This window comes from Gopherus evgoodei, chromosome 18 (assembly GCF_007399415.2).
Source record: "Gopherus evgoodei ecotype Sinaloan lineage chromosome 18, rGopEvg1_v1.p, whole genome shotgun sequence".
Taxonomy (NCBI): Eukaryota; Metazoa; Chordata; order Testudines; family Testudinidae; genus Gopherus; species Gopherus evgoodei.
The window spans coordinates 13,247,963-13,275,151 of NC_044339.1; the positions used below are offsets into that span (position 1 = coordinate 13,247,963).

General features: G+C 41.8%; 1 protein-coding gene across 7 annotated transcripts in view; it reads left to right on the forward strand.

The window, feature by feature from the left end:
• Positions 1 to 27,189, forward strand: part of RERE (arginine-glutamic acid dipeptide repeats) — a 402,767-nt gene that overhangs the window by 302,339 nt on the left and 73,239 nt on the right. For all 7 annotated transcript variants that reach the window (XM_030538001.1, XM_030538000.1, XM_030538003.1 and 4 more), the window contains one exon: positions 24,904 to 24,984. In XM_030538001.1, coding sequence (XP_030393861.1) covers positions 24,904 to 24,984 — 81 coding nt within the window. The remainder of the gene's footprint in view (positions 1 to 24,903; positions 24,985 to 27,189) is intronic.

Genomic DNA, 27,189 nt, shown 5'->3' on the forward strand with positions numbered 1-27,189 from the left:
AATAAAGTGCTTTACATAAGAAATGGGCTGTAGAAGCACGTACTATTATTTCGGGCTAGCATAGTCAATTCTGATAATTGACAATAGGGTATATGTAGCCTTTCTTTTTTTGCTAATTAATTCCAATCTAGTCCAGATCAGTATTTACCAAAAGTGGTTACCATTGTCCTATGTGGAGTTGTCCATCTGTCCACTTCCTGTGACACAAGTACGCACAATTCAGAAACCACTATCCATTTATCCTACTAGTGGTTGTTAAACAAAGAAAAAGATGATGACAGAGCCAGGTCATATTGGCCCCTCCAACTTGGCCAGACAGTACTGGAACATTGATAGATCTCTCTCTGCTACTCCTACTGGGGCCCATACCATACTTCGTCAGGAATAGTTTTATCCTGCATCCTGGGCATGGGGTTTCTTCACTTCTCAGTTTAGAAGATGCTGGCTACCTCTCACATGACATGCTGTGTAGAAGTGCAGGAGACTACTGCAGCTTGAGTAATCATCTATTCTGAAATGTCACTGAGGAATGGAGGACACTTTCTCTCTGAAGCCATGGGTAGTGATCTTTCCCTGTATTCCATGCCCTCATTGTCTCTTTTTGGTGTACTTGTATTTAGTCTCTCTGCCTCACTTTTTCTGTCATGGTGGATGTGTCTCCCATCTCAGTGTATCATCAGCTGGTGGACAGTTCTGTCTTCAGTCACCCGGCTGTCAAAAGACAGGGCCAGACAAAAGGATGTTGCAGTAATCAAGACACGAGATGAGTCTGGGTGAGAGTTTTAGCTGTGTGGATGGAAAGGAAAGGCGTTATCTTAAAATTGTCATATAGAACGAATGGGCAAGGTAAAGCCATAGCCTGGAGTTGAGGACCTAAAGCTCGATCTGAGACAAAGATGTCACCCAGCTCAGTATCTATAGGTGTGCCATAGATGGATCACACTAATTTAAAGAGATCCCTCACACCTTAAAGAAGCGGGAGCATTGTGATGACATACTGTTAGTCAGTAAGGAAATCCAGGTTAGAAATCACCACTGGGAGTTAGGTATGCAGATTTCCATTGAATTTCAGTGGGAGTTGAATGCTTGTCTCATTCTTTCAAAAACTTCAGCCTTTTAAGATTGCAGGCTTTGAGCATTTGTGAGGAGTGTGAGGAGGAGAATGCAGTTGAACTGCTTAGACTGACCCAGGGTAGGAATTTTTTTTTCCATCGTTTCAATCTATAAACAAAATACAGTGGCCCAATACTGGTGAGAAATATGGAGGCTGACAGCTCAGATTAAATAAGGAAAATCCTGGGGGCTAAGCTCCAGCTGCAGAAGGTTTCTGTCAGGCAGGTTCAGGATGATTGAAACCAAAACTTCAGATCAGCTGCCAACAACTGTCACACTTGGGTACAAAATTAGGAAAATCTGCAGTTGAACAGAATTTAGAAGGGAAGGGGGAAGAGAGAGACAAGGGCAGATTCTGTGTTTTGTGCCATGTGCTAGTTTATCTTCTTTTGCCTTCTGACATTTCCTAATGGATTTTAATTGAAAAAATTATGACTAGTAAGAGGAGATTCTGAAGGCTTCATGCTCTCTAATCTTCCACCTAGTGGCAAGAAATCATGTTTGCAGCAGCCCTTTCTGTACTGAGCTGCAGAAGATTTGCCATATGGTTCACACTAGCTTAGAAATTGCCATTGAAATAAGATGCTGGTTTAATGATGAAAGGTAGACATCTTCAGAGATTGGGTTAAATAAATAGGAAGTATTTCCATATGCATCAGGGACTACCCATCAAAGACCTCTCAGGGACATGACAGTAGTGTGATGGGAGTGGCTTCCAAGGGGAAGAGATACCATGCCAAGTGCAACCATGACATCTTGAGAATGAGTGTGAGACTGAAGAAGAAACAGCACCCAAAATTGTCAGCTCCTTCCTTGTCAAATCATTGTTCTGTGGAATCAGATAGTTAAACTGACATGTTTAGTTAGTTCTCATTGAGTCATCAGCAGGAGACACAATACTTTAGGCTCAGGTAAGGCAGTGAGTGAGCCATTGTGTTTAGAAAAGAAAATTGCCTGTCTTCCAGGTTTAAAGGCACATTATACCCCACAGGCGGCAGAGTCAGTGGGGACATTACACTTGCTTTCTGTATCATTTTCCTTAGCATCACCTGTTTCCAGGGAGCTTCCTTGTTTCATTCACTGAAAGATGAAACCACCTCTCCCACGTTGTCAGTGGCTTCATTCTCTGCCTTCCTATGATAAACCTCATTATCTGCTGATGATTCATGTAGCTGGAGTTCACTGGGGTAAACTGTGTGGAGAAAAGGGTTCTGCCACATCACCTTCTGCTGATACAAACTCTTTGACTAAAATAACCTATCACTTCACATTGCATCCTCCAACAGTTGTTTAATTTATTAACTTATTAATGAAGGCTTTGTTGCACAGATTTTTGCAAGTATTAGGTATTGCGTTCGGCATTGCAATACCTAACTGATTGAGGAGCCTAAAGCTCATTTTCAAAGGGGATTTAGGTTCCTGAGTGCTGAGCGCAGCAGCACCTAAATGCCTTTAAAAATCTGGGCCTGGAGCTCTCGTGGTTAATAATCATGTATTACCATGGATACATGCAGTACAGTAATGCTGCCTGGGAGCTTGTTGCCGTGCATAGCTCACTCCTGTTTAGTTTCGATGTTTCTGGAGTGGTGGCTTTTGTCTGGAACAGCTCTCCAAAGGAATTTTGGGCAATAAACGGGGTTGGTTGTTTTTATGCTGCATAGGAGCCACAACACTGTCACGTGCTGCGCATCCGCTCCTAGTGAAAACAGTGAGTGAAGGATGCTCACTGCCTGGCAGGATTAAGCCATATGTGAAATGAGAATGGATGAGAAAAGGTAGAGCAATTTATTCGGAAAATGGATGTGGATCTCACTCCACAATGAGTACCTACTTTTTTTTTTCTTTGTAGTTTGAACAAAAATTTGTGAGCCCCCCCCACCCCCATGGTGCTGCAGCAGTGGTTGATAAAGATCTGTTGCCAGAGCAGTGCTGATTCTATGGAGATAAATGGGGCTCCATGTAGAAATGCGAAACCAAATTGCGTCCTTGGTCCCATTAGAGACATGGAAGGGAATAGATCCATTTTTGCCAAACAGCAAAGGACAAAAATTATTTGGGAAGTAACGTTTCTGTAGTCTGGCCTCTCAGAGAGAACGTATAAACAGCTAGAAATTTGAAGAAAGGAAATTGACTCCTTAACTGGCTTGTAGAGGATGCAACTGCCTGGATATGAGTCTGGATTAGCGAAGGGCTATTTGCCATCTCTGTGAGGCCCATTATAATAAAGGCTGTTTTGAATTACAGCACATTCCTCTAGCTCAGAGCTTTGTTTTTAATGTTCAGAGAGACATGTTTTTAACTAGTGTTACAATTTTCTAATGGTTATACCAAAAAAAAAAAAAAAAAAAGAAAAGAAAGAAGAAAGTAGCTTTGTCTATTGTCACTGGAATTGCTTGTGGTCCTGCCTGACATCTTGTCTGTGGCTTATTTAATACAGACTGATAGCTGCTGCACCGGAAAATGACAAAATGCTTTTTCAAATTGGTATAGTGACATAGTTCTTGCTTAAGGAACTCTGATTACTGTCACAGCATGGATGCTTTTTGCACTTTAGCTCTGAGGACTTTTTTTTTTTTTGCACAAATATAAGCAGCATGAATGCCAAGATACACCTCATTTCCAACTTCTGCTTGCATGATAAATTTTATTTTTCTAATCTTCCCTATCAACAGCAGCAATTCTTTTAATCTTTGAGATGACATAAAAATGCATTTTAATGAAGCAAATTATATAGCTTTGTCTTTTTTGTGCATAAATGGGGCGACCATATTCAATTAAGCTGAAAAATGATCATTTGTTCTATTACAGGCTGTAACAGAGTGGGTGAAAAACCATGATCCATCATTGGTTCCTCAGCTTTGTTACTTAAATCACTTGCCATTCTGTCAGTGGCTCTAAATCCTCTATGGGAGCCATTATTTAATTTAAGTTTGTGGAGGTGTCACTCGATTGGTAATAGGCTTCTTCTGCAAGAGACATGTAGAACCTAAATATTAATCATGTTTTTATCCATCTAAAGTTCCTAATTAGTTAGAAGGGTAACAGAGCCTGTAAAGCTAATTACAATCCTATCATAAAAAGAATTTTAGTAGACAGCATAGCAGTTTGATCCCGAGAGGCATGGAGCACCCTCCACTCGTGTTGATGTCATTTAGTGTTGAGTGCTTGCACCTCACAGGGTCAGGTCCTAAGAACATAAGAACGGTCATACTGGGTCAGACCAAAGGTCCATCAAGCTCAGTATCCTGTCCTCTGACAGTAGCCAATGGCAGGTGTCCCAAAGGGAATGAACAGACAGGTTATCATCAAGTAATCCATGCCCTGTCACCCAATCCCAGCTTCTGGCAAACAGAGGCTAGAGATGCCATTCCTGCCCATCCTGGATAATAGCCATCGGTGGACCTATCTCCGTTTTGAACCGTGTTATAGTATTGGCCTTCAACACCCTCTGGCAAGGAGTTTGAGATTGACAGTGCCTTGCGTGAAAAAATACTTCCTTGTGTTTGTTTTAAACCTGCTAACTATTAATTTCATTTGGTTGCCTCTTGTTCTTGTATTATGAGAAGGAGTAAATAACACTTCCTTATTTACTTTCTCTATACCACTCATGATTTTATAGACCTCTGTCATATCCCCCCCTTAGTCACCTCTTTTCCACAGTGAAAAGTCCCACTCTTATTAATCTCTCCTCATACAGAAACTGTTTCATACCCCTAACCATGTTTGTTGCCCTTTTCTGAACCTTTTCCAATTCCAATATATCTTTTTTGAGATGGGGCGACCACATCTGCACACGGTATTCAAAGTGTGGACGTACCATGGATTTATACCGAGGCAATATGATATTTTCTATCTTATTATCTATCCCTTCCTTGATGATTCCCAACATTCTGTTCGCTTTTTTGACTCCCGCTGCACATTGAGTGAATGATTTCAGAGAACTGTCCACAGTGATTCCAAGATCTTTCTTGAGTGGTAATAGCTAATTTAGACCCCATCATTGTATATGTATTATTAGGATTGTTTTCCAATATGCATTACTTTGCATTTATCAACATTGAATTTAATCTGTCATATTGTTGTCCAGTCACCCAGTTTTGTGAGATCCTTTTGTAGCTCTTCACAGTCTGCCTGGGACTTAACTATCTTGAGTAGTTACCTAAGTAAAATCCCAAGAGTTCAGGATCATGTAAATGACTTAACATCTGGGCAGATGTGAGGGGGTCTGATTGATCATTGAATCAAATTTCCTTTAAATTTGAGGATGAGAAAATGCTTCCTTAAGAGAATATTTATTGCTGGGCAACTAAGTAATATTGTCTGTGTCCCTGTGGGGGTTTCTGTGGCTATATACATATATATACAGTTAAGTTTGTTTTTCCTCCCTTCTTGCCTGCTATTGTGTAACAGAAGGCATTTTCTTGACCAGCACTTGTGAAAGCTGAACTAAACGCTGCTGCTCCTTGTCCAACACTTCTTTTGTATTTTCATATCATTGTGGTTTTGCATATATTGTGGTATAGACCCAACGTGCACACAGCGCCTGGAATTGTGTGGTTTCACTTCAGCATTTGTTGGCCTCTTGATATCTCACCCTGCTGTCCTTCCATTTGTGCCTTATCCATCGCATGCTTTCTCTTCCTCTTCCCCCTCTATCTCCACTCTACCATGTATTCAAAGTATCTTCTTAGATTTATTTAGCTTTTAGGCTACGCTGGGAGATTGATCAGGCAGTAGCTCATGCATTTAGAGGCACCAATAAGCATGACACCATATTACCCTCCACTGAGTTGGAATAATTTCAGGCACTCAGATCAAACATTCCTTTTATTATAAACCAGGAGGGGGGGTGCACTTTGCTTCATTTGGTACATATTTTAGAAATGAATTTCTCTGTGGTACAGAACTGGACAATATCGTCCATATCTGGGCAGGCATTTTCAGTCCCCACCCCAAAAAAGCAAGCACATTGGCTTTTTAAGCCCCATCTGCTGATACTCCCTTTCTGCACTAGATGACTTGCTTATTCTTTCATTGTTACTCCTTTTTCTCCTCTTATTCGTGGGTGACCTTTTCAAATTTGGCACAGTTTTCCCTAAACGAGATGTTTTTATTCAGAGGCCCTTACACAAAAGAAAGGGGAACTTATGAATCATCTGCTGTTTTAAAACTTCTTTTATACATTACTGCCAAGCTCACTGAGTGAGCCAACTTCTTCCTTGGTAATTGGATGGCTGTGTTGCAGGATTATATCAGTTACTTTGCTGAGATCTTAAATGCTTCCAACAAAAGTATAATGGAATGAAGGGGGCCACGGCATGGCTTTCTCACTGTGCCATGTTAAGCCCACATGAGAACTCGAATCCTCATGGGACGAGACATACTGGTAAGAATTGGTTTTGCTAGATAATTCTATCCACCTTGGTTGTATCCACCCTGCTTGTGGCTCTGGTGCCTTTGGGCACCAGTCCTGCTCGTGTTTGAAGTCTAGCAAAACTGTCAAAAGAATTCAGTGACCTGAGGAAGAGCTCTATACAAGTTCAAAAGCTTGTTTCCCTCACCAACAGAAGTTGGTCCCAGGAAAGATATGACCTCACCCACCTTGTCTCTCTAATATCTTGGGACCAACACAACTACAGCAACACTGCATACAACGAATTCAGTGGCAGGATTAAGCTCCCAGAGCAGGGGGAATATCCGTGTTCCGTCTATTTATTAAAATACCCGAATTGTCTCTGATCCAGATTTAAACGGGACCTGGAAGAGAGGTTTTAAACTGCAGCTCCGAGTTTCAAGTCCTGAAAGGACTGTTGCTCTCCGGAGTGAGAAGTTCTCCACCCCTCCCCTAAAGTTAAGGAGAAGGCTACCTTTGTGGTTTGGGCCGATGGGCTCTTTCAAAATTGGGATAAATGTATTGCTCGTACTAGCTGCGGCATGGGTAGTGCTAGAGCCAAATCCTTCAGGCTGAGATTTTTAAGTGACTAGTGATTCTTGGGCACCTCCATTTTTGGGTGCCCATCCTGAGACCTCTTTAAAGGGGCCCTTTTCTCCCAGACAGTGGGTGCACAGCACCTCCTAATCCTTTAGGGCAGTGCTTCTCAACCAGGAGTCCCTGGGGGAGCCACAGATAGGTTTCAGGGGTCAACCAAGCAGGGCCAGCATTAGACTTGCTGGGGCACAGGGCAGAAAGGCAAAGCCCCACCACATGGGGCTGAAGCTGAAGCTTGAGCAACTTAGCTTTGTGGGGGCCCCTAGAATCATACAATATTAGGGTTGGAAGAGACCTCAGGAAGTCATCGAGTGTAGTCCAATCCCCTGCTCAAGGCAGGACCACCACCAACTAAATCATCCCAGCCAGGCTGGGCCTTAAAAACCTCTAAGGATGGAGATTCCACACCCTCCCTAGGTAACCCATTCCAGTGCTTCACTACCCTCTCAGTGAAATAATGTTTCCTAAAATCCAGTTTAAACCTCCCGCACTGCAACTTGAGACCATTGCTCCTTATTCTGTCATCTGCCATCACTGAGAATAGCCTAGCTCTATCCTCTCTGAAATCCCCCTTCAGGTAGTTGAAGGCTGCTATCAAATCCCCCCTCACTGTTTTCTTCTGCAGACTAAATAACCCCAGTTCCCTCAGCCTTTCCTCGTAAGTCGTGTGCCCGAGTCCCCTAATAATTTTTGTTGCCCTCCGCTGGAATCTCTCTAATTTGTCCACATCCCTTCTGTAGTGGGGGAACCAAAACTGGACGCAGTACTCCAGGTGTGGCCTCACCAGTGCCGAATAGAGGAGAATAATCACTTCCCTCAATCTGCTGGCAATGCTCTTACTACTACAGCCCAATATACTGTTGGCCTTCTTGGCAACAAGGACACATTGCTGACTCATATCCAGCTGCTTGTCCACTGTAATCCCCAGGTCCTTCTCTGTAGAACAGCTGCTTAGCCAGTTTGTCCCCAGCTTGTAACAGTGCCTGGGATTCTTCCTTCCTAAGTGCAGGACTCTGCACTTATCCCTGTTGAACCTCATCAGATTTCTTTGGGCCCAATCCTCCAATTTGTCTAGGTCACTCTGGGCCCAGTCCCTACCCTCCAGCATATCCACCTCCCCCCCTGCCCAGCTTAGTGTCATCTGTGAACATGCTGAGAGTACAGTCCATCCCATTATCCAGATCACTAATAAAGATGTTGAACAAAACCGGCCCCAGGACTGACCCCTGGGGCACTCCGCTTGATAACAGTTGCCAACTAGACATCAAGCCATTGATCACTACCCTGTGGCATGGGTTCCAGGCAGTTGCCCTGCATGCTACCACCTAACGCCGGCCTTGGCTTTTATATGCAGAAAAACAGTTGTGGCACAGGTGGGCCATGGAGTTTTTATAGCATGTTGGGGAAGGGGCTTCAGAAAGAAAAAGGCTGAGAACCCCACTTTAGGGTGTCTCAAGTTGGGCATCCAAAATCAAGGCACTGAGAATCACTTTTAATACATCTTGGTCTCAGTGTACAAAGCCTAACAGGTGCAGCAAGGGTGGTAGCAGCACCAGTGCAAGTTGCCCATCCTGCCCCATGCTGGTTCTGGAGGGAGATATAGTACAGTCTTCATGGCCTATTCAGATCCTTGACCTCTTTGCTAAGACTATCAACGCTGGCACCAGTTATGATGTCTTCCTCTCCACTGGGAAATGGTCTGAGACCCCCAATTCGTTATCCATCAGCCATTAAGTAGCCAGAAGATGGTAATGATTTTGGCCACTACTGGCCATGGCTGCATTTGAACTGTTTTGTGGTTCTCTGTGTTCTGTTACCAATCTCCTGAGCCATCCAGTCCCTTGGACTTTTTAACCACTGAGCATGTGTTTATACTTCAGATAACCAGAGCATCAGTGGTGGGGGTGCTGATCTTGAGCCTCACCCTGTGGTACTCAGGCTCTATAGACCAAGCTTTCAAAGTGTCATTTTGAGGAAATCTTTATTTTTGGGTGTCCATTTCATATGCCTTGTACCCGATTTTCTAAAGTGCTGAGTATCTATAACTTCTATCAAAGTCAATGGGAACACTTGCCAGCTCAAGGTATCCAAAATTGGGTATCAAAAATGGAGGCCCCTGAGCCAAAGTTTTCCAGTCTTGGGACAGTACAGGAGCAGAATCTAGATCTGACTGTTTTGTGTGTCAACCACAAGACCGTCCTTCCTCCAAAAATAACATTTTCATGGCACAATATTTCTATTGTGAATAATGAACATTAGCACTAAGAACCCGTAGAATTATGTAGGAGGGAGAGAGCTTGTGTTTGAAATGAGGAATGGTCTCCCATTGAGAGACAACTGAGAGATGTGTGTCCCTTATAAAAGTTGTCACAGGTGTTGTAAGTCATCCTCTTCTAACCCTTAGTTTGCAGTCAAAAGCTTGAACTCAAACCAGGTGCGGTGGGTTATTTACTTTGACAAGTCATCCATAGAAAAGGGATCTGCATCTCAATTTGTATGATTTCCTTTGGGATTCTTGCCAACATTGTGTTTAATTATTCTTGGATTTGTCCTTTGCTCTAAAGCAGAGGAGCTCTTGAGGCTTTTTTGTTTGTTTCCCCTGTATCAACTGCAAAAAGTCACTCTTTAGAGGTGGCATTAGTCTAAAGAGTAATTGACGATAATGGTCCAAACCCCAGTGGAACAGTATTTCTGCAGTAGGGAGCTTCCATTAGGAATACTATCTGAGTCCTGAAAGGATCACAGAGCATATTTCAAGAAGTCTGAATGCAGCTTTTTTGTGTGTAATGTTTCAAATTGAGCGACTTAAAAAAAATGTTTGACAAAAGAGAAACTTCAGACTTCCTTTGCAGTGTTAATTAAATAAATTGATGTGCATTTAGGAACTCAATATGTTTTGGACAGTGAAGGGATAAATCTTGTACGAGAGGGGAGAAAAATGAAAATATTATTCTGGTGCTTAAGTAAAGAACCCAAGTAGTGATTTGAGCAGTCTGCAAGTTGGTAATTAACCTGATGCTCTGGTCTTCCTGAACTATTACTTATAGGTTGCAGGGAGAGTAAGAGGGAAAAAGTGTCTGTCTGTGCTCACTCACCTGTGTTACTACTTGGGACCAGAATGAGGCACTTTAGTATCTGTGATTTAATGGAGCTCTGTAGTTTTGTGTGTTTGCGGGCAGTGTGTTGTTCTTTAGTTTATACCATAAAATTCTTTAGTTCAAAAAAAAAAAAGAAAAGAAATTAAAATCATGGAGGGAGAAGCTATGAAAATGTCTTTTATTTGCTTTTGGTTTTATATCTAAGGTTGGTAACAATGCACATATGGCATCCTTAGCCCTGTGGAAGGTGGCTGTGCTTTCTGGCATGGAGGTCCTCCAAAGGAAAAAGTCATAACCTTAAGCCTCCTCTGAAATCATTGTTGGCTGTGATGCAAGAACTTGGAGGTTGAGTGGGTGAAAGAAAGGGAGGGAGATCTCAGAACTTGGCTGAGTTACACAGAGGGGGATCTCCCTTGGGGGAAAAAGGATGCCTAATGGTGTTACTGTTCATACCTTGCGGAAGAGCTCCTGTTCCGGTTTAATTCATTTCTTATATTTCCCTATTTCTATATTTAGAATTTCCCCTTGATTATTTCCTTCCTCTGCAGAGTTAACTAACCGTTGAAAGCACGAGTCTTGAGGGCCAAAACCAATTTGACATATGCGAACATACCCAATTTATGTGAATATAAAACTAACAAACAAAAAGGAACTAGTATTTAATGGGGTATTAGGATTTTTGTTTTGTCAGTTCACAGTTAGGAGTGTTTGGCATGCCTGATTTTTATGAGTGCCAATTGTATCAGAGAGAAGGATTTCCAGACCATTTCTCCAGTTTGAAAGGTAGCAAGTACACTGAGGGAAAGTGCAGGGGTGGGGAGTGTTAAGGGTTTTTTAAAGTTTTGGTTTAGGTTTAACATGTCAGAAGGCACTTTTATCTGATAGCTTCATTTTTAAAGGTGGTTTAAAACAAGCCACAATCAGGAGTGAATCTGTTCCTGCACAGGAAAATCTAATGTGAACTATAATCAACAGCTTTGTTATTGTACTGCCTCTTGGCAGCAGTAAATAGTTTGTTCTGTGTTTCTGGGTCACAAACATTCCAGGCCTCTGTTTTTTTGTTGTTTTTTTAAACTCTTAGAATACTGTTGAAAATGAGAGACTCCCAAAAACAGATACACGCACATTGCTCAGGCTATGCTTTCTCTACCCAAAAAGGTGTTTTTTTTATAGTGTACATTAGTTATCCCATTGTAAAGAAAATAATCCTGCCCCCCCCACACGCTGTTTTTGGCAATAAAATGTAGCCTTAGTTCCCCTGTGCTTTAATGTCTCAGTGTGTCCATCCTGAGCATTAATTTCTCTGAGCAGGGGTCTTCATTTTTATTCCTTGTTCAGGCACGAGCCCATTGTGATCACTTAAATGTAAATCTAAATAATACGGATGAGACAGTAGAGTCCGTGTCCTTTTTTGGGTGGAAATGATTCACTTGAAGTACCAAATTGAAACGGTTCCCCGTGTGTGTTTGATAAGGATACTCTTTTCATACCGCTGTATACAGCAGAGAGATATCAAATAACCTGAGGGATTTTTGCATTTTCAGCCTCTTCTCAGTGCAGGACTTGTTGCTGTCTTCAGCACAGATCCCCTTCTGAAACCTGATGGTGCAGTGCTTAACCACCAGGGGGTGATCACTCTAGCAAAGGCTTGGAAAGAAAAATAGGTTTTTTCAGCTTATTCAGTTTGAGGGAAAATAGATGGCAGACAAAAGCAGCCTTCAGACAAACATGCCCTTCCCTCCTGGCCTCTTCATCTTGTTCCTGCGACATAGGGCCAGGCAACTGCAGTAATGTGAGGATGGATAGTGATGCTTGTGGCAATCCACAAATTATGTTTCTAAAGAGCCAGAGTTGCTTATCAAATGTCCTTTGCTTTCCTTCAGCTCTAGAAAGTCAGCATCTTCATTTTTTTTTTCTCCTGCTGCTGCTTTATTACCCAGCCTTTTTTGATCTATGCATCAGCTTCTGATGTGCCACTGCAGGCTGCTCTTAGATCAGGTTTCTCGGCATGCTGTTGACTTTATCTCGTTTACTGGATCACATTTCTGTTGCCATACACCCTGTGATCGCAGCCTCCCCACAGCTCCTTAACAATTAGTAATTGAGCAGGACGTGTGTGTTCATTACAATAGCCTTTTGATTTTGATTTTACAATCATGCAGTGTTGAGCACAGAGCAGAGGCGGGGGAGGCACTTCTCTGAAACACATTTTTTGACAGAGAGAAGTCTGTTGTTTCAGCCACTTGGCTATTTGTCAGCAGTTCTCAGACTTCCCTCTTGTGTTGGTTGCTTGGCAACCCAGGGCTGGAGCAATCACACCGTGGCCAGTGCATTTCCAAGAGCAGGTTGGTGGATGATTTATCGGTAGGGCTGTGAGGCAGGAATGGACCTTTTAACAGGAGCTGACATGAAACGTGAAGGCAAGAGAGAGGCTGACTTGAGAGCATTGTCTGGGGAAGTGTGATGAAAACACCCAGAGTCAGTAACGAGGGGCCGCAATTAGAGCAAAATAAATGCTCTTCTTTTAGGGATAATTGATTTTGGAATGATGTTCTTGTCTAGGATTTCACGCAGAAAACCGGTACTAAGTAGGAAATGAATAAAAGATTTGAAAACTGCTTTGCGTGAATCTGAATGGTGAAATCTCTCTCTTTATAAAACAGCCCTCCTAAAATACTGGTGGAAAAATAAAGCTGGGGTTGGTTAGCACATAAGGTTAGCAAGCAGCAGGCTGATAGCCCTAAGCCCACGGGCATGACAGAATCATTCTCTTCTTCACCAGCCTTGGAAAAGCCTTGTAGCCATTGTGTCACCTTCAATATCATGTTCTGTCTCAAACTGATTTTTCAATTGATCCTTCACAGTACATAGGAGAGAGGGGAAGAAAAGAGGAGTTTTATCAACTGGCATTTGAGAAGTAGTTTTTTTGTGTGCCTGAGCTAAAACCCTCTCCCCATAACCCATCTCCAATAAAATAAACATAATGAAGTTTGGATAACCTTTAGCAAAATGCCCCACTTCAGTTTCTTCTGCTAAAATGTGGAGCTTTTTCCATTGTAATTACAGTATAATACGGGCAGTATGGTAGGTGAATGAAGCAGTGATAAGAACAGCATTTCAGGCATAGCGCTAGAGGAGGGAAGGGGAGAAGGGATGGTTAAACCAGTTTGACCTCTTAAATAGCATCTTAAATACTTTTATTTAAAAAAAATTAAATAGGTTTGAAACTAGAAATCCCACTCTGCATGCAGTCTCATTTAGCCAACTGTGTATGCAAATGTGCTATTAATGTGTTTGCATTCAGTATAAATATACAAATCTAATGTGTTTATGTATGTAATTTACACACAGCTGTGCTCATGCTCACTTAATACCAATATTTTCAGTAGTCGAGAGGTATCATGGGAGATCTATTGTTCCAAACAAAAGCTTAGCAGTACAACACCATGGAGTGGGCTCATTACCATCCCAAGATCCTTTGGCATTCCCTTGAGAGAGGGAGTCCGCTTAATGTCTGTGTACATGGTATATAGTTTGTGTATATGGCTACAGATATATAGAATAGGTAGGCTCTAGAGGGAAGGTGTGCACTTCTTTGTTTATGTATAATATTTGTGACATGAATCCCTATGGTGTTTGAGGTATGGTTTATTTCTTTGTGTTTTTAAGAAAAAAAATCCCTGGAAAATTAATGCTTTTGGGAGTGGAAGCTGGATTGTTTAGCATCTTTAGACCCTGCAATAGATTTCTTGTTCTTCATTTTGTGTTTTCTAGAGTTATCAGGGTGACACTGAGGGTGCTTTGGAGATGTTGTTTGTATCCTTGGTAAACTTTTAATGTCTCCTTCTAATAGAGAACAGTCTGTAATGCAAAACCATCAAAATGTTATATGTATATTTTAATTGCTACATATGTTCAGGAAATTTGTAAGCGTCAGTGAAAGCCACTTTTATTTTATTAGTATACCACAAAGGCATAGGGGCCAAATTCTACCCTGGAGTAATAAGTGTCTCTTCATTTAAATCAATCAAGAGAAGAAATCACTGGAGAAGCCCCATTCACACCAGGGTTGAATTCAACCCTTCTCTGTTGATCTACACTCTGCAAAATGAAAATGAGGCCTAAACTGATACAAATGTTTCAGATGGAGGGAGTAGAAAAAGGGAAGTATTTTTAATTATCCTTCCCTTCTCCCCCCCCCCCCCCAAAAAAAAAAAAAAACCAACCCAGCAACAACAACAAAAACTGGTGAACTGGGACCTTATGAACTTTTTCATGACCTAGTTACAAACTACTAATACACAAGCTTAATAAATGGATGGATGTGCAGTGCTTAAACTACAGAGGCTGTTATAATATGAGAGAAGAAAAATGTCTTAATCCAGGGGTTCTCGAACTGGGGGTCAGGACCCCTCCAGGGTCATGAGGTTATTACATGAGGGGGTTGTAAGCTGTCAGCCTCCACCCCAAACCCTGCTTTGCCTCCAGCATTTATAATGGTGTTAAATATATAAAAAAGTATGGAGGGGGTCACACTCAGAGGCTTGCTATGTGAAAGGGGTAATCAGTACAAAAATTTGAGAACCACTGTTTTAATCCAAGTTACAGTTCTGCAATTAGTGTCAGATTATTTTAATTCTGGTGTGGAACTGAGGCACAGCAACTGGCACCAGGTAGATAGCTGGCAGTTTTTATCCGTCTGTTCCTGCTTCAGCTTCTTAACTAGCCAGTGCTCATTTTACTTGCAAAAACACTGAAGCATATTTTCTTATCGCCACTCTGTGGCAATGCCTTTTGAAGACCAGAAATAATAGAAGAACTTTTGTGTAGTGACCATGGTCATCTAAACCAGTTGCTCTCAAACTTTCGAGACCCCCAAGTCTGATTTGTCATGCAGACCACGTTTCACCTCACTTAAAAACCACTTGCTCACAAAATCAGCCCTAAAAATACCAAAGTGACACAGCACACTATTACTGAAAAATGGCTTACTTTTTCATTTTTACCATATAAAATAAACCCACTGGAATATAAATATTGTACTTACATTTCAGCGTATCGTATACAGAGCAGTATAAACAAGTCATTGTATGAAATTTTAGTTTGTACTGACTTCACTAGTGTTTTTTATGTAGCTGGTTGTAAAAATTGGTCAATATTTAGTATCCCCTGGGAGACCTCAGCATACCCCTAGGGGTACTCGTACACATGGTTGAGAACCATTGATCTAAACAGAGCCCCACTACGAAAAAGTTCTCTGATAACAAAGATGTGCAATACAGCTCTGGACTTTTTTAGCCAGTTACTTGATCTCTAGTGTACAAGCCCCATTAAATCCAGGTCCCAGCTTTCATAAGCCTGTTGGGTCTCTGTCAAAGGTACATCAGAAAAGAGAAATAAAGCTCCTCAGAGTCGAGCCTTTGGGCTTAGAACAGCATCTTTAAAAGAGGAAAGTTCCAGCTGGTGGGCATGCAGGTTGACATTCGTATGTGCAGTGTGCGCAGGAACTGGGGCTGACAGACCTCAGAACACATCTTTGGGAGGGGGATGATAAAAGTGCAGGGAAACGAGGGGACAGTGGAGTGGCAGACATTTCCCCAAAGATCTACTGCCACTGCTGTTGGCTAGTCTGAGAACTGCAAGTATATCTGCTCCAGTACCATGGGCTGTGGAACAGAGCATTAGGGTCCTCAGAGGCTTCCAAAGCTGTTTTACTAAGTCAGTTTCCATACTGGGTGGATTTTTGCAAGCTTGCTGGGAGCTCATATAACAAACAGGAGGCCGAGTATCTAATGCTAAGCTTAGAATTGCTAGCTACCTCAAAATTAAATGTAAAACCATTAAACGGAGATATTGTTCTGACAGGAAACAATAAAACAAAGGAAGTTCAGATGAGGTTGAAGCATATCCTGTCCTCCCAGCAGTGGGGCATATTACAGGGGCACTGCAGAGGCTTGAACGTGAATTTTTCTTGACAGGTTTTGGGGGGGTTTTTGATCCTGAAGGACCGCCCTTGTAAGAGTTCCATGAGAGTTTCAGCTGGGATGTGGTGGTCACTTCCTGTCCTAATCTGCTGTGCAGCGTTGCTTTTATATGCTGAAACGCTGGGCCCCACCGTCATCCCAAGGCCTGTCACATCTCCTTCGTAGTTCCATTTCCTCTTCAAAATGAACTTTCCTTGCTGCTGCTCCCAAAGTGGGGTATTCTCAAACCCTGAACAGAGTCTTTCTCCACCTGCTTCTGCATCATACAGCCTCTGTGGGCTCCATGCCAGGAAGTCTCTGCCCCCAGCTGCTGATGCTCTGAGCTCTCACATCCTGCTATGTCCTGGACGCTGAGCAGTAGGGCTAACTGGGGAGTGGAAGAGTATACTGGCTTGGCCATGGAAATGCCAATCATGAGTGACTGCAAACAAATGTTCCCAAGAGATCTTGCCTTCCAGTTCCCACAGACATACCTGGTGCACTGCCCTTAGTGGTCCCCAAATATCTAGGCAGTTCACCTCTTGCCACATGAGAGCCTTCAGGGAACTAGTCAGTTTAGGGCTAAACAGATGTGCTGCATTTCTGTGGTAGTTATGTTGATTCTGTGTCTAGCCTCGATGTGTGTTTCAGAACCAGATCCCCCTTCTTACTCAAGAGATCCGTTTGGTCTTTAATGGGACGTCTTACTTGAGCAGGATTTGGCCCTGAGTTTATAAAGTGTGTTGTAGTCCTTCAAGATGAAAAGTGCTAGAGAAGATAGTTATTTTCCTGTTGCAGTAAGGTTTCATTGGATGAAAAATATTATGTACTTGAAAACGGCAAGCTACGAACTTCAGTGTGGGATAACTGACATTTTAGGCCTAGTAACCAAGCGTAAGTAGCCCTCTAAGGAAATACTGCCAAGAGTACCCTTATTTGTAGAGTATATTCAATTCCATTCTGTTTTATCAGCGAACGTCTTTATTTTTAACATATACACATTAAGTTTAAGTTATGTAAAAATACAGCCAAGCTTTTAATAAAATGTACTCAGTGTACTGAATCTCAGCCAAGGTACATATATGACGTCTGCATGCTAAAAAATAGTAATTGTTTTGGGCAGTCCAGAAATGTGTTTTGCACACTAACTGGTTTTTGCAAATGCAAGTAAGTTTCATTTATTTTTCCAGCTAGGCAAAGCAACTGGTGTAACTTTTCATCCTGTAAAATTTCTATTTCAGAATTAAGATGCTTTTCATTTGTGAATTTTACTTTGTGCCGTTAACTGTTGGAACAATGTAAAACTTTTGACTGCATGTTATTGTGAAACCTATTGGGGCATATTTAATGGGGAAGATGACAACTTCAGTTGGCAAAGGCTTGGAAGATCTTAGGCTTCTTAAAAACATACTGTAAATGTATTATAGCATTTGTGATAGCAAAAACTGCCACACTGGGACTTCCATTATAACCCCTATTTTCACAGGCAGAAACTCTGTGCGTGGTCAAGAGTGGAAATATTCCCTAAAGTTTGAGGAAGAATCCTTTTACCAGTTCTTTCATATACTTTTTGGCATTTCAAGGTTTTTTTGTTTTTGTTTTTTATATATATATATATATAATAAGCACATACATATCTGGGAGGAATCCTCCATAAGTGTAAACAACACTCAGGATTTGGTCGTTTTCTGAGTTGTGGGAACAAAAGAGACACAAAACTGACTGAAAAATCACTTCTGAATGGGATCAGTAGGCATGTGTGAGAAAGTTAATGTTTTCTGTGAGAAATGGCCTTTCCATCATACGGGTTAAAATGTCTGACTTTAAAATGGACTAGACATAGGGTTTTATTTATTTTGCAATTTTTAAAATTTTAATTTTATTGCATGTTTTTAGAACCCACACAGCCAAACCTAATTTGGATTTAGGCAGTTAACAAAGAGCAAACAAAAAGAAAAAACCAACAAAATCCTCAATCCTGGGTTAAACCCTAGGGTGCTGAATTTCAGCATGCAGCAGCAAATTTTCCCTGCCAAACTATAATCCCTTGATAATAGAAACCCTGATGCATAACCTTAACTACAGCATCATAATGGCATTATCATCACTTTGATAAACATGCCATCTGAGCTCTGTTAGTCAGAGCATAATGGCTTTGTGTATCTTGTCATGGTATTTGTTTCTTGGGATAAAATATGGGACCTATAAGTAACACACATGCAAACATTAACATGCTTGTTCCTCGTGCTTCCTTGGTTATTTATAGCCCCTGTTAACACTTTGTAGCAGGATACCATAGAACTTAATAAATTACATTGGGGGGAACTCAGATTATAAAACAGCATTAGGAGACCTTGTGTCCGTCTGGTCAATAGCCATGGCAACCATTTCACCAAACATATCGGTGTTGTCTGTCAGCAGTGGCTGCTGAACCATCATCAAGCCAAAGGATTTCCTAATGCTACTTTACAATAATAATTATACTCAGGGTACTTAGCACTCATTTAGCTCCTGCTGCACTCTTCTTCAAGGTGCTGTACAAATATGAATTATGTCAAAAACCCTGTAACAAACAAATATGTTTTAAAAAAAAAGGTGGAAAACTTGGGTGGTTTTCATAAAAAAAAAATACTGAATTAGTGTTTTTAAGCACTTTGCTCCAAACCCCCTTTTGCACTTCCCATCAAGACTCTTCACTTTCCCATGTATCTATGGGATCAATATGTAGTTCTCCTCCATCCACTGTCCGCCGACTCTACCTCACTCTTACAGCTCAGAAACTCAACATCTCTTGACAGTGGGGCAGTCTCCCCCCCCCCCCAAAGTTTACCTCCCCTTCCTACCAGGCTTTCTGCAAGATTGCTCTGAAATACAGTGTTAAAAAGCACAGAGGAATGTGTTGCTCCTGATTTAAAGGTGTATTGAAGTAGTAAGGAAAGGCAATACCTATAGAGAAGTGTATATGGGAAAATGGAAGCCAAGATGGGTTTAATAGGCAACTCGGGCCATCACCGAATGTGGAGCAACATGTTATTCCAGTCTCAGCTCTTTTTGTATTGAGACAGTTTTTTCAAAGCAACCTCATTGTGCATGACTGAGAGGAAGGAGGAGGAAAATTGTGATGTGATTTGGGGAGTGGGGGCAGAAATGGAGATGGAAACTGACCAATGGCTGGAGCTGGAAGGGAGAAAAAAAAATCTAGAAAATAAATTCTAATAGAAATACTTAAGAACACAGGAACAGCTATACTGAGTCAGACCAAAGGTCCATCTAGCTCAGTATCCTGTCTTCAGACCGTGGCCAGTGCCAGATGCCCCAGAGGAAATGTACAGAACAGGTAATCATCAAGTGATCCATCCCCTGTCACCCATTCCCAGCTTCTGGCAGACAGAGGCTAGGGACGGAACACCTATCCCTGCCCATCCTGGCTAATAGCCATCGATGGACCTATCCTCCATGAACTTATCTAGTTCTTTTTTGACTTAGTTGTCTGCAGTTTTATTGGTTTGTTTTTAGCTTCTTTTACATGAATTATGGAGGTATTTTTAGTTGCCCAAAGATATGTGTTTTATTAATAAAAATATCTGTCTTTTGCCTCACAGTATTTGCACCAAGCAGTGTTACAATCCAGGCAAGTCTCTCCAGGCTTCAGCCTCCTACTTCTCAGCGCACCTAAGACCTGATCATATCCCCTCATGACGTAAACATCTCTTGTTGCTGAAATGCCTTTCAGTTGCAAGGTTTCCTGTTTATATCAATGTGGAAATGACAGCACTGCACACATCAAAACCATAGGTTCCCTGCCAGAGTGTACGAAGTCCAGGCTGGACACCTGCTGCTGTCATTTTAATGTCTAGCCATAGTTTTCTTTTAATACCCACCATGTTTTTTTAAGTAACAATGAGAAGTGTAAGATGGTTTCAGTTTTCTCACACAATGGTATGCCCGTGGAAGGGAAGCTATAGTTAAAATTTACCATTTTGTTTCGGAGATTACTGTTGGTGTATGAAGTTGTTTCTTAGCTATTTAGTGTCTACCCTATTCATAGATTTTAAAGCTATTGTGATCACTTAGTTTGACCACCTGCATAACACACAGGCAAGAGAATTTCACCTATTGATTCTTGTGTCCAGTTTAGTAACTTACGGTTAAACTAGATCATGTGTTTTGGAAAAACATCTAGTAGTGATTTAAAGATTGAAATTGCACTCTTATTATCCATGCTAATTCCACTGAATAAGCATTAGGTCAGTTCCTGTGGTTGAAATGGTTGAATGGTGAAGCCTATCAGATCATAGGTGTAGACAAGAAGAGTAAGCAAACCATGTGATTGGTAGAGGTTTCAGAATATCAACAAAATTGAAATGAATCAAGCTTTGGAAATAAGCCACTGTTGCTGTTGAGATAGGATATCCCACATTTACATTCCTGATAGGTACTTTTGGCATTTCATGAACAGGATGGGAAGGAATTTGGAATTGCTTTGTACTGCAAAATTAAATCAGAACAGATAGAAAAAGTTGGTTTTAAAAATAGACAATTATGAAATAACTAAAAATTGTCAACTCAGAATTACTTATTTAGAAAGCTCCTTCTCCCCATACTTTTCATCATTTTTTAAAAAAAAAATCACAACCAAGTGAATGAAGAACATAATTCATCAGGCTTTGTACTCCACAGTGAAAATGTACTTAGCTTTACCAAAAAAAGAAAAAAATATATATTTTTTACACGTGGTGATTAAACACAACTGCTAAAATGCCATTAAGAGCCATTGATAGCAGGCTAAGTCTGCAATGGTATCTTTATTCAGTATCTCCAATTTAGCATCTGACATTTCCTGTTGTTAAATTTATTGTGGTGAATTTGCTAAATTAGGTATTTCAAACAGTTCCTTTTGCAGAAAGAGTTGCATTTAGTTTGAGGAGCGGTAGAGTAGGCTGGAAGGTGGAAGAATTATAACAACACTTATTACTTGTTTACAAAGTTCAGCTGTAGGTTTCTAAATGCTTCGGAGGTGAGGGTTCCGTTTTACAGATGGACAAACTGAGTCCATTTGCCTGGTGTCTCCTAGTGAGTCAGTGGAATTAGTGGGAGTAGAACCCATGTCTTCCAGCCCCGTGACCTGGACCACAGCTTGCTCTGACATTTTGCACTGGCCTTGCTCTTCCATAGATGGATTGTTCTGTTAAAGAGAACAGTTGTGTCTATGTGATGACCACTCTTTGGAACTGCTTTCTTCACACTAATATTTCTGTGAAATTATTTATATTGAAATTTCAAACATACTCTGTTACCTGATGCTGCAAATGAATAGTGCCTATAATGCAATGCATGGTGTCAGTGATTTTAAGAAAACTAAAGACCTTCCAGCCCAGAGCCATACTGAGTGTTTTTTGTTAAGAGTTGTAAAGCGTTTTGGGTTACATGCTGGCACATACTTCTTGATTTGGCTGATTTTCATCCTACGCTGCTGGTTGTATAGGTACATTGCAGTGCATTGTGGGATATAGAGGGCTGGCATTTGGGCATTATAGTCCTCCCATTGTGGCTGCTATCTTTCTCTGCAGTCGAAGCACATGATGTGAGGAGTGTGTTCACGGTGATTGGGGATAATGGTTTCTCTGACAGCAGCCTGAAGTGCCCCTAATTAACTGCAAAGAGAAACACCAGTATGAGGAGTGCTTGGAGCAGTGGTTCTCAAGCTATTTACCATTGTGAGCTGCATATGTGTTCCCCAGTGTGTTAGGTGGGCTGCATCCAATACTATGTGTATGGTCCTGAGGATGTCACATGGACTCCAGTTGTGTGCAGGTTGGGCCATGGGTTGAGACTCACTGGCTCAGAGTAACAAACTGCACCAGTCCTCATTACATAGTAGATGTGTTTTTGTCTAAAGTCTGAGGAGTAAAGGCAGGTGTCTTCCTTATAGTCAAGATTCCTTGCTCAGGATCCTGAGTGCTTTTATTACCCCTCTCCCTGGCACTTTTACTGTTCTCTTGTGACACCATTTGGAGACTTGATCCAGTGGTTTGAAAGAAGTAAATGGGTGTGAGTAATTCAACTCTTGGATGGAAGTCCAGCCTCAACATGCAAATCATTGATAGATAATTCCTGCCTATGCACCAAAGAAGGGTTCCCGGACAATTGAACCAAAGTAGTTCTGCTGCCAAGGAAGCAAGGGATTTGTGCGGTTAATTCCACAGGGGATGCCTGCACAGCAGCACACTGAAGAGAGGTGCAAGGCTCAGAAGATCCACTGCTGTATGGATCTTCCACCCTATGGAGGGAGCCCAGAAGGGCCATGGAGGGACATTTCATTGGGCTGAACTAGTTTCTGTGGAATAGTTCCTCACCCACTCCATGGTGTGGGGGAGACTTTGCTCATCTGCCAGCACTTAGACCAGATTTGGTGGATAGTGTATTGAGATGAGAGCTGACTTAAATTATAAATTACCTTTCTGGGAGTTAATTTAATTTCCCCCATCATATGTGCATTAGGGTCCAGATTTTCAATGTCACCCAGTTTTTTGCAGGTAGAACTTGGCACACACGAATAATTGTGCCTGTATTATTATGCCTGCAAAAAAGGAAGCTCAGTCCAGGCCCCTTTAACAATCCAGTCACCAATTGTTTAGCTAGGATCCTTTTACACTGATTTATTTGTGAAATTTGTTGGGGGTGAGGAGGACTGGAAGCCACAAGTCCCAAAGCTGCAGGCCAAGGTAAATAGCATGTCATAATATATTTAACAAATGAGGATGCAAGCTATAGGGAAATAACACAGGAGAGGAAGAATATATTCCCTGGTTGGGAAGTTATTGAATGTTTAGAGCCAGGGAATAGATAGATAATGTGGGGAAGGGGAAGCCACAAAAAGGTCCCTAAGCTGCAACGTTTGACACACTTAGCAGCTTAACTAGCCATGTAAACCACAGAAATAGACGCATCAAACAAGGCGGAAACACATGGGGCTGGTTGGGAAGCTATAGAACATTTAGAGCTGGGTGGCAGGAGAGAGTTCCCTGGTTCGCCTCTTCTCTTTAAAATAAAACGTTAAAAAAAAAAAATCACTGCCTCTGCAAAGAATGGTAGCTCCTGGCCCACCAAGCCCATTGGCAGGGGGAAGTACCTCCCCAACCACACTCTGTTAGGCCTTCAGTGTTTAAAGATTTAGCTCTTGATCCCTTCCCCTGGGATCCCTGCTTTACTAATGACAGGAGCAGAATTCTGTGCATGTTGTTTTAGCCCTGTGGGTCCCAGGGTATTAGACAGACAAGGTGGGTGAGGTGGTATCTTTTATGGGACCAGCTTCTGCTGGGGAGGGAGACAAGCTTTGGTGGAGCAGAATTGTACGGACAGTCTCCTTTTTAGGGGGCTTTCACCCAGGCCAGCTCCCCTGACCGCTCGCCTTGTGATCAGAGCCACCCGTGCGGATGCTCCCAGTGCCCCCCTGGCCCTGTAGCTTGGGGGCCGGGATGCAGGGCGCTAGGGAGGGAGCTGCCCACCCCTAGCCCAGCGTGCTGGGCTCCTTCCAAGGCGATCCAGGCCGCCTTTTGCAGCGCACCCGAGGCTCGCTTCCCGAGCCGCGCCGCCCGGCGGCGATCACATGTCAAGCCGCTGCCTCCCTCCCCCTTTGTAGTGTCAGAGCCCCGGCGTGAGAAGCGAGCTCTGCGCTCGGCAGCGCTGCAGCCTCCCGCCTGTGCATGGCACCTGAGCCGGCTGTACCTGGGGCTGCCGGGGACCCCGCCAGGTCTCTCCCCTCCCCTCCGCCTCGCCCTGCAGGAGACGCTCCGCTTTGGGCGCTGGGGGTTGCGGGTTGTTGTTATTATTTTGACTGTAGCGCTCGCATCAAGCTCGCCGAGATCCCAGGCGAGCTCGAGCAAGAATTCGCCACTTGGGCTCCGGCTTGCAGTGAGGCGCATTTCAGAGCCGGGGAAGGACTTTTATGGCTCGTTTCAAGCCCACCCCACCCCAGTCTGGCTTGAACCACCTCCGCTCTCCCCTGTTATTTTTAGGGGCTGTCTGAACCCAAGGAGATTGCGAACAAAACCCACCCCAAAGGAGAAGCCCCCGGGTGGGGGGAGCTTTCTCTTCTCCGAGTGGATTATTGCGAAGTGAAAGAAGAAAGTCTCTTGCTGCCTTGGATTTGAAACCAAACGTGAACTGTTCTTAAAAAAAGAGGGGAGGGGGAGGATAACAAGCAGCGATATTTTTCCCCCTTGAAGGGATTTATTTGGGAGCCTTTTGCCTTTATTCCTATCAAAGTAGCCTGGATCTTTTTGTGGTGTGGTGTGTGTTTTTAACCTTTTCCTCACCCAATTGGAGAGTCACTTAAAAAAATATTATGTTACATATTCTTCTTTCCTCCTTGTGTGTGTGATTCTCCTCCTCTCTTAGTTGTAAATAGATTTTGCTGATTTTTTTTGTGATTTATTTTTATAGAGAGGAGCTGACTGTGTTTCTCAAGCCCTTGAACACTAACTGGGATCATTTTGTACCAAGGGCTCAGCAGTTTTTTTTAGCTCCAAATATTGGAAGTTTGTGGTTCAGTTCTAAGTCAATCTGAATTTTTAGAGTTCTTTTCAAAGCCTTCCCCTTTTGGATGGTGTCAGTTGTTGTATGTGTGCACATCTCTCTCTTTTTATCAGCAGTCCCTAAGAGGAGAACAGTTGTTTTGCTGATGAAAAATGTGTTTTTTTCCTCTGCTGACACTCTGTTTTTTTATCTTTTTACATAGAAACGCTTCATTAAAGGGCTGAGACAGTACGGCAAGAACTTCTTCAGGATCCGAAAGGAGTTACTGCCCAATAAGGAGACTGTAAGTACAATTGGACTTTTATGTAACTTGCCTTTTTCCCCCCCTTGCTGCTTCTCACCATTTGATCTTATGAAACAGTTTCCTTTTAACCCTCAATTGAGTGACTGGCTCAAATGTATGGAAGAGAAATCCCCAGCTAACAAACGCTACGGTATTTTTTTCTAACGGCAATTTTTAAGCATTGTGTATGAAAGATATAAAACAGTCTTGTTGTTATTGAAGGAAGTCACAGAGGGTTGGGAAGGTATTTATGGAGCCCAAATCTAATTTTAAATATAGACATTGTCATGGGATAATTCATTTATGTCATCAACTTAAGCTCAAATGGCAGTGGGTAATTAACAAAAGCCTAAATCAAAATAAAATCTGATTGAATCTGGAAGAATGAGGTGTGTGCTGGCTGCTTTTACGTTTGGACAGCAAATGTAAGACTTTTCTTTCCAAATTGAATTAAGGATTGTTACTTGTTTGACCTTAATACAACTACATGATTGTCAAATTCTACTAAAAACATTGGTAAGCATTTAAGAAGGGAGGTAGATGAGGAAGAGTGTTGTACTTTAAAGGGTTTGGGAAGCTCTGGGAATCTACTTAGTTTTTCCATTAGCCCTGATTGCCAAGCCTCTAGAAGCTTCGGTTTCCATGCTGCAGGTGTCATTTAACTACTTGTAGAGTGGTGTTGGAAAGCAGTCTTCAGTATTGCCCTGAATTTAGGGACAAGTGAAGTGAAAATGTTGGTGCAGTGCTTATTTTGCTGGGTGAGAAGTGGCATTCATATTAATGTGATACTGTTGAAAATATTTATTATACATCACTGGATGGAGGTGACTTAATATTAAATCTATTTTGTGTGAAACTTTAATGTTGAGTGGAAAAAATAATTGTAATAGTGTGTGGAGTTTTTTGTTTTTGTTTTTTTTAAATCATCTAAGGATACTAAGATGTTTCCTCCTGAGGTATGTCTTTGTGACATTATATTGTTACATCACAGTCTCTCATGGGCAGAACATTAATACCATCACATGAATCAAACAGAAAGGGAGAGTGAAAGGTTTATCCTAGAGAGTCTGTCTGTGGATTAATATACCAATGTTATTGATAATGTTAGGAAATATTAGTTACTACACCAAGAGCAAATAGACTTGACTGTACTATTTTGTTGTATTTTTATGAGTGAAGGTGGTTAGTACAGAGATGACCTCTTTGAAGCAAATTGGACAATACTTAGCAACGTTTAACAAATCCAGGATGTAATCAGCTTAAGCAGTTCTTCCTTCATTATTCTTTGGAATAACTCCCCAGAAATGTTTTTAGAAGAGACTGGCTTTTAGATTAGAAGTGCATTTTGTTGCTAGGAAGGTACTTGAGTATTGAATACTACTTAAGAAAAATATGTCCATTTCAGCTACATGTACACGGAAATGTATTTTTAAAAATAAAATGCTTTCTCCCTCTGCAAAAGATTTTTTTTTTCTGTATATCAAAGAAAAGACATATTGAAGTAAGAGAAACTGGGGACCTATTTCTGACCCTATTTTCCAGTGCAGTACAATTTGTCTTTTGCTTTTGAACTTGAATTTCTCAGACCTTGTGCCCTCCCTAAAAGTTCTGTGAAGTTGCAAGCTATGTGAAATTTGATACAGGCCATCACTGTTCAAGCATTACGTTTTTATTGTGCTAGGCCTAAACTTCTAGTGCTGAGAAGATTAAGCATTAAGATGAAGCGATTTGAAGTAGAGTGTAGTAGATGGTACTGAGCAGGCTGTTTTAGCCCCTTGTGGTAACTGATCTACAAGTAACCTTTGACCTACAACAGATTGTTTAATCTCCATTTCCTATTCTTGCCCACAAGTTTAGCTTCTGCTTTTTTAATGCTCAATCTTGCACTTCTTGTTCACAGGAGAAGTTTTGCCTGAGTAAGGAGCCTTTGGATCAGACCCATATTAGCTAATGTTTGACTCCTTGGGTCTGCGTTTTCATTTAGGATAATTTCCAAACTATAAGGCTGTGGAATTAGATCTGCCGTGATTTTCTTTCATCAGAATGGCTTCAAACTACTTGCCTGCCACCATTTTCCTCCAATATGAAATAAAGCTCCTAATGACTCTTAAATTAGTCTCTCTCCGATTCCTGGCCACTAGACCACCACTAGGAATAGCTCTGAAAAATGACTGAATAGGCAAGACAGAGCCTTGGAAGCTGCTC